This window comes from Bufo gargarizans, chromosome 2, assembly GCF_014858855.1.
Source record: "Bufo gargarizans isolate SCDJY-AF-19 chromosome 2, ASM1485885v1, whole genome shotgun sequence".
Taxonomy (NCBI): Eukaryota; Metazoa; Chordata; class Amphibia; order Anura; family Bufonidae; genus Bufo; species Bufo gargarizans.
The window spans coordinates 2,240,363-2,255,416 of record NC_058081.1 but is presented as its reverse complement, the minus strand read 5'-3'; the positions used below and the strand labels follow the sequence as shown (position 1 = coordinate 2,255,416).

The window sequence follows — 15,054 nt, the reverse complement described above, 5'->3', positions numbered from 1 at the left end:
TAATATAGCAGATCTACAATCTGACCATAGATGAATTTTATCACCAAAGCGATTGTATTTTTATGTATTCTCATGTACTTGCACTTTATTGTATTATGAATTCAGTTATTACCCTGTTAATCACTGCCACTATTTATGTATGTGATCTTGCACATGTTTCTCAGCTAGACAAAGGCTCCATAGAGAGAGCTGAAATGTTGCTGCTGGTTGGGTGAATAAACCGTCCACTTTTTCACTACTTGTAGTGCTGCCTTCTTATTCGTTTATATATATATATATATATATATATATATATATATATATACAGTATACTGTCCTCTGTAGTATATTTACAGCATACTGCCCTCTGTAGTATATATATAGTATACTGCCCTCTGTAGTATATATATACAGTATACTGTCCTCTGTAGTATATTTACAGTATACTGCCCTCTGTAGTATATATATATATATATATATATACAGTATACTGTCCTCTGTAGTATATTTACAGTATACTGTCCTCTGTAGTATATTTACAGTATACTGCCCTCTGTAGTATATATATATAGTATACTGTCCTCTGTAGTATATATACAGTATACTGTCCTCTGTAGTATATATACAGTATACTGTCCTCTGTAGTATATATATAGTATACTGCCCTCTGTAGTATATATACAGTATACTGTCCTCTGTAGTATATATACAGTATACTGTCCTCTGTAGTATATATATAGTATACTGCCCTCTGTAGTATATATACAGTATACTGTCCTCTGTAGTATATTTACAGTATACTGCCCTCTGTAGTATATATATAGTATACTGCCCTCTGTAGTATATACATAGTATACTGCCCTCTTCCGTGTTAATTACTTTACACAGTTTAGTGTCATCTGCAAAAAATTTTTTTTACTATGCAAGCCTTCTTTACACTGTCTCCTGATGGCTCAAATCACCTTCATTAGATGTCTTCTGCCACCTCCAGACATCTTCCATCACCAATATTCCATTCAAAACAACGAGACTCACAACTAAGGTCATCAAAAAATGCCCAAATTTATTAAAGGTGCATAAAAACCCTTAAATTTACAAAAACAGAAAGGAGAGAACAAAAATATCTAGATGGAGAAAGTTGATACAGAAAAATTGCTGCGGTCTGTATAGGACAATAGTATGAAGTATTAGGATCAATACCTATTTCCTATCACATCACCAAACTAGATCATACCAGTTATAACAAATCTGGTGAGGCTAAGGCTAGTTTCACACTAGCAGCAGGGGACTCCGGCAGGCCGTTCCGGCGGGTTAACAGCCTGTCGGATCCGTCCTGCCGCTAGTTCACGTGTGCCCCCGGACTGCTGCTCAGTCCCCATTGACTATAATGGGGTCGGGGGAGGAGTTCCGGCGGCAGCACGGCAGCGCACGCCGATAGGCGGCCGGACTAAAAGTACTCCGTCCCCATTATAGTCAATGGGGACGGAGCGGCAGTCCGGGGGCACACGTGAACTAGCGGCAGGACCGATCCGACAGGCTGTTCCCGCACCGGAATGGCCTGCCGGAGTCCCCTGCTGCTAGTGTGAAAGTACCCTAACTAGAAGGTAACAAAACAATCCTTGAACATGTCACATGAGAACAATAACATAATTATGTGGAAAAGATGTCAAGATAAATAACCAAAACCTCAAATATACATATCTTGTGATTATTAAGAGTACAGCCCCAAGTGCGAGCAACTCAACGTGAGTTTCGCGTAAGCAGGCTTCGTCAGGGGGTTCCATCACTTCCAGACATGTCCGAACACCTCCATATGTCTCCTACAACCACTAAATGCCTCCTACCACTTTCAGATGCCTCCCACTGTCTCCATATGTCTTCCATTACTTCTATACACTCACCTAAAGAATTATTAGGAACACCTGTTCTATTTCTCATTAATGCGATTATCTAGTCAACCAATCACATGGCAGTTGCTTCAATGCATGTAGGGTTGTGGTCCTGGTCAAGACAATCTCCTGAACTCCAAACTGAATGTCAGAATGGGAAAGAAAGGTGGGCTACAACAGCAGAAGACCCCACCGGGTACCACTCATCTCCACTACAAATAGGAAAAAGAGGCTACAATTTGCACAAGCTCACCAAAATTGGACTGTTGAAGACTGGAAAAATGTTGCCTGGTCTGACGAGTCTCGATTTCTGTTGAGACATTCAAATGCTAGAGTCCGAATTTGGCGTAAACAGAATGAGAACATGTATCCATCATGCCTTGTTACCACTGTGCAGGCTGGTGGTGGTGGTGTAATGGTGTGGGGGATGTTTTCTGGGCACACTTTTGGCCCCTTAGTGGCCATCGTTTAAATGCCACAGGCTACCTGAGCATTGTTTCTGACCATGTCCATCCCTTCAGGACCACCATGTACCCATCCTCTGATGGCTACTTCCAGCAGGATAATGCACCATGTCACAAAGATCGAATCATTTCAAATTGGTTTATTGAACATGACAATGAGTTCACTGTACTAAAATGGCCCCACAGTCACCAGATCTCAACCCAATAGAGCATCTTTGGGATGTGGTGGAATGGGAGCTTCATGCCCTGGATGTGCATCCCTCAAATCTCCACCAACTGCAAGATGCTATCCTATCAATATGGGCCAACATTTCTAAAGAATGCTATCAGCACCTTGTTGAATCAATGCCACGTAGAATTAAGGCAGTTCTGAAGGCAAAAGGGGGTCCAACACCGTATTAGTATGGTGTTCCTAATAATTCTTTAGGTGAGTGTATGTGTCTCACCACCTCTAGATGTCTCCCATTACCTCCAGATGTCTTCTACTACTTCCAGATGTCTCCGACCACTTCCAAATGTCTTCCACCACCTCCATCTAAAAATATTTCCAGAATGCATCCTTTCAACAAACTTAAGGCTACCAAAGTTGTGATGCTTGGCATTATATTTTTCCTCTGTTAACTGGCCTGTAGCGTTCCTCACAATCAAATCTTGATTACATTGTCAGGGAAATACATCTACATTTACCATGTTGAAGAGATCAGTAGATCATTGTATGTAGGTTTTGTTTTCATTTTGATAGGGCATGAAATGGCTTGGGTATTGGTGAAGCGTTTAACACAACCAACTTTGTGAAGATAGACTCGCTGATGTTACAGACCTTGTAGTAATGGTCCAGTTTATTGTCTAAGACTATACTGATGGTCAGACTCTACAAGCTTTACAGTACAAAAAAAGAGATCAGCAAAGGTTTTTCTAGTGTCAGGTTGGATGTTTCTAAAGATTCTTTTACATGGGTGACAGAGCAGGAGATTAATGGGAAGTGTTCCTTCACGACAATCTGCTGCTCGCTGGTGGAGAAGACCACTGCATTTACATGCAGCGATCTCCTCCAGAGTATGCGGAGGAGCGATCACTAATGCCATTGCTCTTCCCCATACCGACTCGTTGTTTTCCAGCAGCAGATCCTGTTTACACAGCTCTATATGCTGCCTGCAAATGATGTCTTTTGTGTACACACAAACGATCGAACTACCCGATGAACGAGCATTTTGATTGTTCATCGGTTAATCGGCGGTACATTTATAATCGCTAACGAGTGTTCCTATGAGTGCTTCTTAGAGATTATATTTACAATTCTCGCCCCGTGTAAGGGCTCCTTAGTTCCTGTGGGTTAAACATGAATATCTTACATGTGATGATTCGAAAACCCTGTGTCTGTAGACTTAAAATTAACCACCAGTTGTGCAATTATCCTTTTTACCTCCTGGTTCCTCAGAGTGTAAGCAAGAGGATTGAGCATTGGTGTCACAGTTGAGTAGAAGATTGCAGCCACTTTGTCTTGGCCCGTAAAGACACTAGAAGGAGGACGTAAGTAGGTGAAGAAAACAGTCACGTAAAAGACAGAGGCGCACATGAAATGTGAGGAGCATGTGCTGAAGGCTTTCTTTCTGCTCTCAGTTGATTTCATTCTCAAAACTGATGCAAGTATGAATAGATATGAGAGCAGGATCGCCATCAGTGAGCTGATCGTACATAGGCTCACCATACAGATAGTCACAATGGTACAATGGAAAGTGTGGGAGCAGGACAGTTTGAGCACTGGTGGGATGTCACAGTAGAAGTGGTCGATGAGGTTTGAGCCACAGAACTTGAGACTGAATGCACAGCTAGTCTGTACTGCGGACTGGAAGAAGCCAGCGGAGAAGGAAAAAATTGCCATCCATAAACATTTCATCTTGGTCATTACAGACATATAGTGGAGCGGGTGACAGACAGCAATGTATCGGTCATAGGACATGGCAGAAAGAAGAAAAGTCTCAGTTCCTCCCAGGGCTGCATAGAAGAAGAATTGGAGAGCACAGCCATTAAAAGAGATGACCTTCCTGCCCAAGATCAAGTCAGAAAACATCTTAGGAGTGATAACAGATGAATAGAAGATGTCTACAAGAGAGAGGTAACTCAAGAAGTAGTACATGGGTGAGTGGAGTCTGGAGGTGTTACAGACCAGAGCTATGATGCCAATGTTACTCATGATCGTTAGGAGGTAAATGAATAAGAAGAAAATGAAGAGGAAAGGAAGGAGCTTCTCATTATCCGTCAGTCCAGAGAACACAAATGTGGTCACTTGTGTTGTGTTCTCCATTGGAATCTACAGAAAGGAAACAGTGTATAATGGAAAAACCTCAAGAACTCTACAGAACAAGCCATGACACATGCAATAATGCCGTGAAAAATCTGAGACAGGGAAAACATGGAATGTGGATAAGGAGGACTATGCAGTATGCAAACGGAAGATTATCAACAAACCCAAGTTGTCTTGGCGAACCATTTAATCTGAGTGGGAATGGTTTATAAGCTTATCAGCGTTTGCAACTGCTACTTGACATTGAGCACTGCCATATAGCTTTATGTGGATTAATGTACTGATATCCTCATTCGTGTTACATTTCACACGTCTTACTCCATGTCTTTTTTTTATAACCTTTATGTAATACTTTATGATTTCAGACCATCTGTCACTTATGTAGTCAGTTCACCATCGTGTGTATCTCAGAAGCATGGTTTTAACTACCAGGGTAGGAGGTATAGCATCTTTTATGGGGCCCAGAACATCAACTCATTCAGGGGAAGCTCATTTATTATAAATCTTGAAGGGTACTTACAGACTCCTAACAATGAATTTCCAAGCTTCAACACCCAAAACATGTTTGGCCCCATTTATAATGTATGAGTTCCTATCCTGGAAAAGAGAAGATTCCTCAGATGAGTATTTCATCAAAAGGAGAAATATGATGCAGCTGTCCATGGACCATTGAATGAAGCAGCTTGTTATGTAGACCAGGCATTGGTAAGTGTATCAAAGTGTCTACAAGATAAATGATGGACCTATTAAGTGCCATGCCGCCTTAAATTAACCGCATTATCCCTGAAGCATGATGAAGGGTAATAACCTAAAACATTGCAACTTGCAAGCGTTGTGCTGCCCGGTCGTGGTGTATGACAGATTTCATTCCGGGGAGAAGTCCTCTAGGACATTCAGGTTGATCACTTACCTGTCTGACACAGTATCTGCTTTATAGAATCAATACAATGATGTATGTTTGTAGTTTGAGCTCTTGCATTTATTTTAAACCCAATGACCCCTGGAGATCTTTATCTCCGGGCATAAAGCTTCAGCTAATTATTATAATTTTGAAAACAAAGCAATTAGTCAGTGATGTCCCCATGAAGCAGAGGACCAGCTCTGGGAATATCCAGCAGACACTTGGTCTCATGGAATACTGTGCTACACTGGTAATGTGTTCACTGCTGCAAATAGGAAAACAGTGCCGCCATATTGAATCATTGGGTGGACTCTTCAGACAGAGCCAGTCCTGTCCAGTACCGAGAGGAGAAGGAAGAAGAATATGTAGAAAGTTTTTTATTACAATCCTAGAAGGCTTCCTAGAGTTGGGGGATACAGTTGCCTCCTTTATATATATATTTTTTACATATATATATATAGTGCCACAAATTTTATTGAACCAATGGGAAAAATGGAAAAATTTACTTCATAGGGGCTTTCACTGTAGATGTGGTTGACCCTGGAAAAATTTGGTTGATTGCTGTGAATGGCACTTCACTTTGGCACGGCTTCTGTTTGGTGTCTTTACATCTTATAGTCCCCTTAATCTGCTCCAGTTACTAGAGAGCTGGAGCCCGCATTGTCTGCTGTGTTGCTGGTTGTCTCTTAGGTCTTTGTGAATCACATGTATCACATATAGCCTTCTAGGGTCTCCAGGACAACTTTGGCTATTTTTCAGAGGATTCTTGTAGAACTTAATGTCATCTTGGTAAATTACCCTAGTGCACTCAGTTGATGGTCTCTAGATGTCCCCAGTGTGCTATCAAGAAACTCTAAACGATTCCTATGGTGTGTTCTTCAGGATAATGCTACTTGGCTCTGTTATGTGACACTAGACAGTCCCAGTGATCTGTGTTATGTGCCACTAGACAGTCCCAGTGATCTGTTTTATGTGCCACTAGACACAGGGGCGTAACTACCATAGTGGCAGACCAAGCGACTGCTATGGGGCCCAGAGCAATCTACTCTTTTACTGCGGGTGGAAACTTGGCCAGAACTCCACCCTCTAAAGAAGCAACTTTTAGCAAACAAGGCAGTGGAAATAATGGCTCTGGTGACCTTGGTGGCTCTCTGACGGCTCTACACCATTGCAATCTCTTTATGCATCGGACATTGGGTGGTATATACATTTCTTCCCTGAAAGGGGCATCGTGCCCCTTTTAAAAGGTGTATTAGAAGGTGACTTTACAGGGGCCCTATTACATAAAAATTTTTTGGTGGCCCTCTTCATCACTCGTTTCCTAAACAAGGTCTCATAATAGCTAGATTTGGCATATGACGCAGTACATTTTTGCTTTTCGGCTGTATGTGTATATATAGGTATAATCCGTAGTTGAGTTGTTGGGCTCTATAAGAGGTGGACAGTAGCATCCCAGAGGCTTTGGCTTCACCTCTTTGAAACCATCTAAGAACCCTGGGCCACATAGTTTGTCCAATCTATAATAAAACTGCAGATGTTTTAGTAGTGGTTTCATTTCTTGTGTGAAGCAGGGGGCTCTTGTCCTGAGGCCCTTAAAGCTTCTATTCCAGTCATTCCCAAACTATTATTCCTCCTGTCAAAATGATCAGCCCAACTGGAAATTCTAGCAAATTATTCATAAAAAATAAACAAAAAAAGATTTTTGCTAGTCCTAGGAGGCTAGAGGGGATTAGATATCAACTTTCAGGGCAATTGGAGCAACTTCGGTTTGGCCTGAATTGATTCGGGTCCTAACCAAACTTTTTTAAACATTTGGCGAACCGGACCTGAAACGAATCTCGACTGGTTCGCTCATCTCTATTTGTGATCCCATTTTTATAGATCATGGAACAAGACAAGGTCATCCCCTTTCTTCTATCTGGTCCTCGGGCCACTTGATCTTGTTGAATGATGATATTAAGAAGGTTAATTTTGATTCATTTAATTAGATTTTTATTGGTCCTCCATTGACTTCCCTTCTGATTGAATATATTTTCTAGGATCTGAGACAAATTGGAAGTCCTCAGCATCGATATTCCATTGAAGTCAATGGACCTAAGGGGCAAGATCACACACAACTCGTACCTGGATAAAAGCAAACCACCTACATAATATGGTATCCGGTGACAACCTGGGTGGATTACTCCTGGAGAATATCATGGTTATCCCCTCCTTTTTTGTTGATATTTTTTCCCTCTTCCATTTCCCCTACTTTTTGTTTTAGTGCATGGAGATTTTATAGTTCTGTTTTGAATGTGTCATTCTGATGGGCTGTTTGGTGTTTGTTTTACAGGGTTCTTTGTATTTTCCTAAAAATGTCCTGAAAAAGGCAACAAAATTATTGTAAACCAGTTCTCCGAGCTTCTGTTCACAGAGGAGAATCTCAGATCCGGCAAGATGATGGCTCCAAGGATCATGCACAGAAAAAAATCGAATAAAATCAGAAAAAAAGCCAAATGTAGGCCTCCTATACAATCTATAGACTTTCTAGTTACTCTAGAGACATTGTTAATCTACACCTTGTTTTCCTACCACCCCCCGATGTCTCTCTTCACCATGAGATGATTCCCACCACCTTTAGATGTCTCCCACCAAATCTGCAGTCAGCTGAAGGAGAGGCACTGAGCAGAGAGGATGGGAGTGGTGGTCGTGGCCCTAGCGAGGGGTAGTAATACTCACAGTTCAGTCCTTCCTCTGGCGTTCCATTGGGCCATGCATTGGATGGAGGATGCGCCCTTTCTTCCCTCTGGGCACTCCCTGGAGTAAGAGCTCCTGCCTCATGGTAGATGATGTGCCCTTGATGGAGGACATTTGGATGGGTGCAAGGCAGGAATGTGGCATAGGGTGGAGTCAATAACCAGGCCGCAGCTTGCATTAATAACAGTCTCTTTACTCAGCTGATGGTAGGAGTAGTAGTACATATAGCAGCAAAAGCACATTTCCAAAGTACATCACAGTTCTATATTTTCTCGAGGCAGCAACAATGATAGTAGTTGTAGTACTCCCTGACTCTAAACACTTTGCCATCTTCCCAAGCTAATTACAGGCATGCTAAACTGTCTTAATTAACTCCACCTGCAGTTCACGGGCTGAAGGGTGCTGAGACTTTAGATATAGATGGCCACTCCATCTCAAAGTGTGGTTGGTGTCGGAGGCGATAATCCGTTCCACAGCAGCAAAGCCTTTCTGCTATAAATACTGCACCTTGCTGTCTGAATCTTGAGCAGCCTCGATTGGGTTTGGACCTTCTGAGATGACTGGACTTTTTCTCTCAGGGATCCTCTGGTAAGGTCTCATACACACGAGTGCGTGTCAATATTGCGGACTGCACATAACCTGCAGTTTGTGTGACTGGCCACTAGAGGCCCTCAGTCAGACAGAGTCCTTAGGACTAACGGATCGAGACGATGAATATTAACATAAAAAGAAACGTAATCTTATAACTGCACAGGATTTGCTTTCTTATCGAAATAGACTGTTATAAGTAGCTCCATGTTTATTTTGTGCACCAGGTTGAGGTTTGCTATGTCCTGAGGACACGTGACTTCCCGGGGAAAAGCTAGACGGGCTGGGGAGAGGAAGTAGCAGGAGGGCAGAAAGTCGGCAGTTAGAGAGCCAGGGATTCAGACGTGTCTGCTAATTGTTTACCTGAGGTGTCCTGTGATCGACAAGGCTTCATCCACAGTGAGCGAGGGAGGGCTGCTGAAGAGGATCTGTAGGCTTCGTTGATAACCGGGAGCTGAGGAGCAGTGATGGTCAGTTCGCAGTGTTCGCCAGCGAACACATGCGGGCTGCCATCTTTAGTAAGGTAGACTCACCCGTCCGGCAATGCACAGGTAAGCCCTTACTTGTGCCGGGAGCCGGTCTGCAATCAAATGCAGTCACCGGGAGCAGGCAGTTCCGAGAACAGCCACCGGGGGCCTTCATCTGGCTTTTCTTGGAACTGCCTGCTCCCAGTGACTGCATTTGTTTCAGACCGGCTCGCGGCGCAGGCACAGGTTACCTTACTAAAGATGGCAGCCCGCATGTGTTGGCTGGCGAACACTGCGAACTGACCTTCACTGCTGAAGAGACCAGAGGCCGGCCTGCCCTGAGGCCAATGTTGGATTGTCCATCAAGAAAACCAAGCTGCCATTCAGGCAGTGGCATAGCGATCAGGAAAGCAGGGGAAGCAGCTGCTTCGGGGCCCGAGCTCAGAAGGGGCCCGGGAGCAGTCACTGTACTTCGTCCCCCCGGGCCCCTGTCAGAGCAGCTGACTTCTCCTGCAGCGGGTCCAGAGTCCTGCACTTACACCTCTGTCTCTGACCTGACGTCAGTGTCATTGCTCCATCTCTCCCCCAACTCAGTTCTGATGATGGACAGTAACCAGCATCAGGACGGTCCGATGTGGGCGGAGCTAGCATAGCCCCGCCCCCTTTCCTACCCGCGATTCCTGCAGTCTGAACCTTCCCTGCCCAGCCTGCTGAACATCAGATGGATTGCCACAACTGCGCCAGTGATGTGAGTGGCAGCGGAACTGCGGGTATATTCAGCTTTCCCAGACTGTGCACATGTGACCTGCAGGACAGTAGGAAAGCTGGGTGACATTATATCATGAGATGTCATCCAGCTTCCCTGCTATCCTGCATGGCACATGCGCAGTCGCAGTGCAGAGGTCCTGAAAAAGAAGGGCCAACACTGCAAATACTGACTCTTTGCATAAATGTCATGTAATTCTCGATAAAAGCCTTTGAAACGTATGAAGTGCGTGTAATTATATTTCACTACATCACAGAAACAACGGAAACAAAGATCTAAAAGCAGTTTAGCAGCAAACTTTTTGAAAACTGATATTTGTGTCATTCTCAAAATTTTTGGCCACAACTGTACATGGTGAGCACATGTATGACTGCGTCCATGTATGTGGAGAGTGTTTGTGTAAGTGCTTCCATGTATGTGGAGAGTGCGCCCATGTCTGTGGAGAGTGCGTACATGTATGTGGAGAGTGCGTACATGTATGTGGAGAGTGCGTACATGTATGTGGAGAGTGTGTGTATTTGGAGAGTGCATCCATGTCTGTGGAGAGTGCGTGTATGTGGAGAGTGCGTCCATGTATGTGGAGAGTGTGTGTATTTGGAGAGTGCATCCATGTATGTGGAGAGTGCGTGTATGTGGAGAGTGCGTCCATGTATGTGGAGAGTGTGTGTATGACTGCATCCATGTCTGTGGAGAGTGCGTGTATTTGGAGAGTGCGTCCGTGTATGTGAAGAGTGTGTCCATGTATGTGAGTGTGTCCATGTATGTAAGCAGTGCGTCCATGTATGTGGTGAGTGTGTGTATGACTGCATCAATCTATGTGGAGAGTGCAGCCATGTATGTGGAGAGTGCGTGTATGTGGAGAGTGCGTCCATGTATGTGGAGAGTGCGTCCATGTATGTGGAGAGTGCGTCTATGTATGTGGAGAGTGCGTGCATGAGTGTGTCCATGTATGTGGAGAGTGCAGCCATGTATGTGGTGAGTGTGTGTATGACTGCATCCATGTATGTGGAGAGTGCAGCCATGTATGTGGAGAGTGCGTGTATGAGTGTGTCCATGTATGTGGAGAGTGCGTCCTTGTATGTGGAGAGTGCATGTATGAGTGTGTCCATGTATGTGGGGAATGTGTCCATGTATGTGGAGAGTGTGTCCATGTATGTAGGCAGTGCATCCATGTATGTGGAGAGTGTGTGTATGACTGCATTCATGTCTGTGGAGAGTGCAGCCATGTATGTGGAGAGTGCGTGTATGAGTGTGTCCATGTATGTGGAGAGTGCGTCCTTGTATGTGGAGAGTGCATGTATGAGTGTGTCCATGTATGTGGGGAATGTGTCCATATATGTGGAGAGTGCGTGTATGAGTGTGTCCATGTATGTGGAGAGTGCGTCCATGTATGTGAAGAGTGGGTGTATGACTGCGTCCATGTATGTGGAGAGTGTGTGTATGACTGCATCTATGTATATGGTGAGCACATGTATGAGTGTGTCCATTTATGTGGAGAGTGCGTCCATGTATGTGGTGAGAGTGTATATGAGTGCATCTATGTATGTGGAGAGTGCGTGTATGACTGTGTCCATTTATGTGGGGAGTGCGTGCATGACTGCGTCCATGTATGTGGAGAGTATGTGTGTGTGAGTGCATCCATATTAATGGAGAGTGCATCCATGTATGTGGTGAGTGTGTGTATGACTGCATCTATGTATATGGTGAGCACATGTATGAGTGTGTCCATGTATGTGGAGAGTGTGTGTATGACTGCGTCCATGTATGTGGGGAGTGCGTGTATGACTGCGTCCATGTATGTGGAGAGTGTGTGTATGACTGCGTCCATGTATGTGGGGAGTGCGTGTATGACTGCGTCCATGTATGTGGGGAGTGCGTGTATGACTGCGTCCATGTATGTGGGGAGTGCGTCCATGTATGTGGTGAGAGTGTATATGAGTGCATCTATGTATGTGGAGAGTGCGTGTATGATTGCATCCATCTATGTGGGGAGTGCGTGTATGACTGCGTCCATGTATGTGGGGAGTGCGTGTATGACTGCGTCCATGTATGTGGAGAGTGCGTGTATGACTGCGTCCATGTATGTGGAGAGTGTGTGAGTGCATCCATATTAATGGAGAGTGCGTCCATGTATGTGGTGAGTGTGTATATGAAAGCGTCTATGTATGTGGAGAGTGCGTGTATGATTGCATCCATCTATGTGGGGAGTGCGTGTATGACTGCGTCCATGTATGTGGGGAGTGCGTGTATGATTGCGTCCATGTATGTGGAGAGGGTGTGTGTGTGTGTGTGTGTGAGTGCATCCATATTAATGGAGAGTGCATCCATGTATGTGGTGAGTGTGTGTATGACTGCATCTATGTATATGGTGAGCACATGTATGAGTGTGTCCATGTATGTGGAGAGTGTGTGTACGTATGTGGATAGTGCGTTCATGTATGTGGTGAGTGTGTATATGAGTGCATCTATGTATGTGGAGAGTGCGTGTATAACTGCGTCCATCTAGTGTGCATGAGCCCTTATAGGGTTGCTTCTGAAGTCTCAAAGACAAAGGTTCTCTGAACTTGGGCTAAGCTCTCAGGAGCTTGCACATATCGGCCTCCTCCCTTGGTCTGCTAGACTCACACTCTCTACTAACTAGTCAGGAGGCAGACCAGGTCCATCACCCTGGTAACCTAAACAGTCTGCCAACTGGTTAACCATTTGGTAGCATTATACATTACTATTGAGTACATAAACATACATCACAACATTTAACATAATAACATTGCATTAATTTTGGTAATAATTAACCCTTTGCAGAAGTTCTACTAGGGGCACTGGACATCCAGACCCAGTAGAACATCCAAGTCCCACCACCTCTCCACATCTTCCATTACCTCAAAATGACTCCCACCGCTTCCAGACGTCACCCACCATGTGCACAATCTCCTACCACCTCTCCACATCGCCCACTATCTCTCTACTACTCTCTCTCAGTTCCTCAAGATGACTCCTACCACCTCAATACATCTTTCACCATTTTCAGATATGTCCTACTGCCTCCTAATGTCTCTAACCACCTCCAGATGTCTCACTCCACCTGAAGATGTATCATACGACATCCTGATGTCTTCCATCACCCCCAAATGTTGTTTACTGTCTTCAGATCTCCTCCCGCACCTCAAAATCTTTCTCACCACCTCCAGAAGTCTCCTGCAAACTCCAAATGTCTCTTACTGCCTTCAGATGTCTCCCACTACCTCCATATGTCTTCAACATTTTTCAGACCCTTTGTGTGAGAACTATGCACCATTTGTGCCATTATTTTTTTTACCTGCTGGTTCCTCAAAGTGTAGATCAGGGGATTGAGCATTGGTGTCACAGATGAGTAGAAGATTGAAGCCACCTTGTCTTGGCTCGTAAAAACACTAGAAGGTGCATGTAAGTAGGTGATGAAGATAGTCACAAAAAATATTGAGGCACACATGAGATGTGAGGAGCATGTGCTGAAGGCTTTCTTTCTGCTCTCAGTAGATTTCATTCTCAAAACTGATGCAAGTATGAATAGATATGACAGCAGGATTGTCATTAGTGAACTAATAGTAAGTATGCCTACGGTGTAGATTGTCACAATGGTGCAATAGAAAGTATCAGAGCAGGAAAGCTTCAGCAGTGGTGGGATGTCACAGTAGAAGTGATCGATGAGGTTTGAGCCACAGAACTTGAGACTGAATGCACAGCTAGTCTGTACTGCGGACTGGAAGAAGCCAGTGGAGAAGGAAAAAATGACCATCCATAAGCATTTCATCTTGGTCATTACAGACATATAATGGAGCGGATGACAGACAGCAATGTATCGGTCATAGGACATGGCAGAAAGAAGAAAGGTCTCAGTTCCTCCTAGAGCAGCATAGAAGAAGAATTGGAGAGCACATCCATTAAAAGAGATGACCTTCCTCACCGAGATCAGGTCAGAAAACATCTTAGGAGTGATAACAGATGAATAGAAGATGTCTACAAGAGAGAGGCAACTCAAGAAGTAGTACATGGGTGAGTGGAGTCTGGAGGTGTTACAGACCAGAGCTATAATGCCAATGTTACTCATGATCGTTAGGAGGTAAATGAATAAGAAGAAAATTAAGAGGAAAGGAAGGAGCTTCTCATTATCCGTCAGTCCAGAGAACACAAATGTGGTCACTTGTGTTATGTTCTCCATTGGTATCTACAGAAAAGAAACAGTGTATAATGGAAAAACCTGAAAAACACATGCAATAATGCCAAAACGTGTGAAAAGATAGATGTGGATAAAGAAGACTATGCAATTAGCAATACCCCAAGTTGTCTTGGTAGACTATTTAGTCTGTGTGGGAATGATTTTCAGCTTTTGCAGCTTTGAGGAAATGTACTGACATTGTTTTTCAAGTTACAGTTTCCAATTTTACTCCATATCCCTTTTTCCGCAGCCTGCATGCAATACTTTATCACTTCAGACACATCTGTCACTGGTGTAGTCGGTCCACCATGACGTGTTACTCTTCAATGTGATTTAAACCACCAAACTTTCTTATAATCAGGTGTTGCCGAAGACTCACCAAACCCTCAAGAGTTGACCTCCTTAAGTATGAATACTCTTCCACACACCAGCCCCAAATTCTAAAATTTCAGCCAAACCAAAACCCCACGTAAGTAAGATGAACCACTCCTTTTCCAATGTTTCCAATGTACAAGCCTCCCTTCTCCAATAAAATATGGTGGACAACCAAAGCCCCATTCAGCATGAAAAAAATTTCCACAGCCATTTTTATCTCCACTTGGGCTCTATTCAAGACAGACACAGAAACTGCTTTCCTCCACTTAAGGCATTGCATCATCTCAGACCAAAGGATCCCCAGACCCAGATGTAAGTCTCAAAAGCAGATAAGGTCCCTTTAAATGTTTTTGATAGGATTACACATAGGATAGCTACCCATGTCATTT

At 43.9% G+C, this 15,054-nt stretch overlaps 2 protein-coding genes across 2 annotated transcripts; both read right to left on the bottom strand.

Annotated features, from left to right (window-relative positions):
- Positions 1-3,680: 3,680 nt before the first annotated feature.
- LOC122929174 (olfactory receptor 5B12-like) lies at positions 3,681-4,637 on the bottom strand. The gene has a single exon (XM_044282682.1). The coding sequence runs from the start codon at positions 4,635-4,637 to the stop codon at positions 3,681-3,683; it is 957 nt and encodes a 318-aa protein (XP_044138617.1).
- Positions 4,638-13,333: 8,696 nt separating this feature from the next.
- Positions 13,334-14,293, bottom strand: LOC122929173 (olfactory receptor 1444-like). The gene has a single exon (XM_044282681.1). The coding sequence runs from the start codon at positions 14,291-14,293 to the stop codon at positions 13,334-13,336; it is 960 nt and encodes a 319-aa protein (XP_044138616.1).
- Between the last annotated feature and the right edge of the window lie 761 nt (positions 14,294-15,054).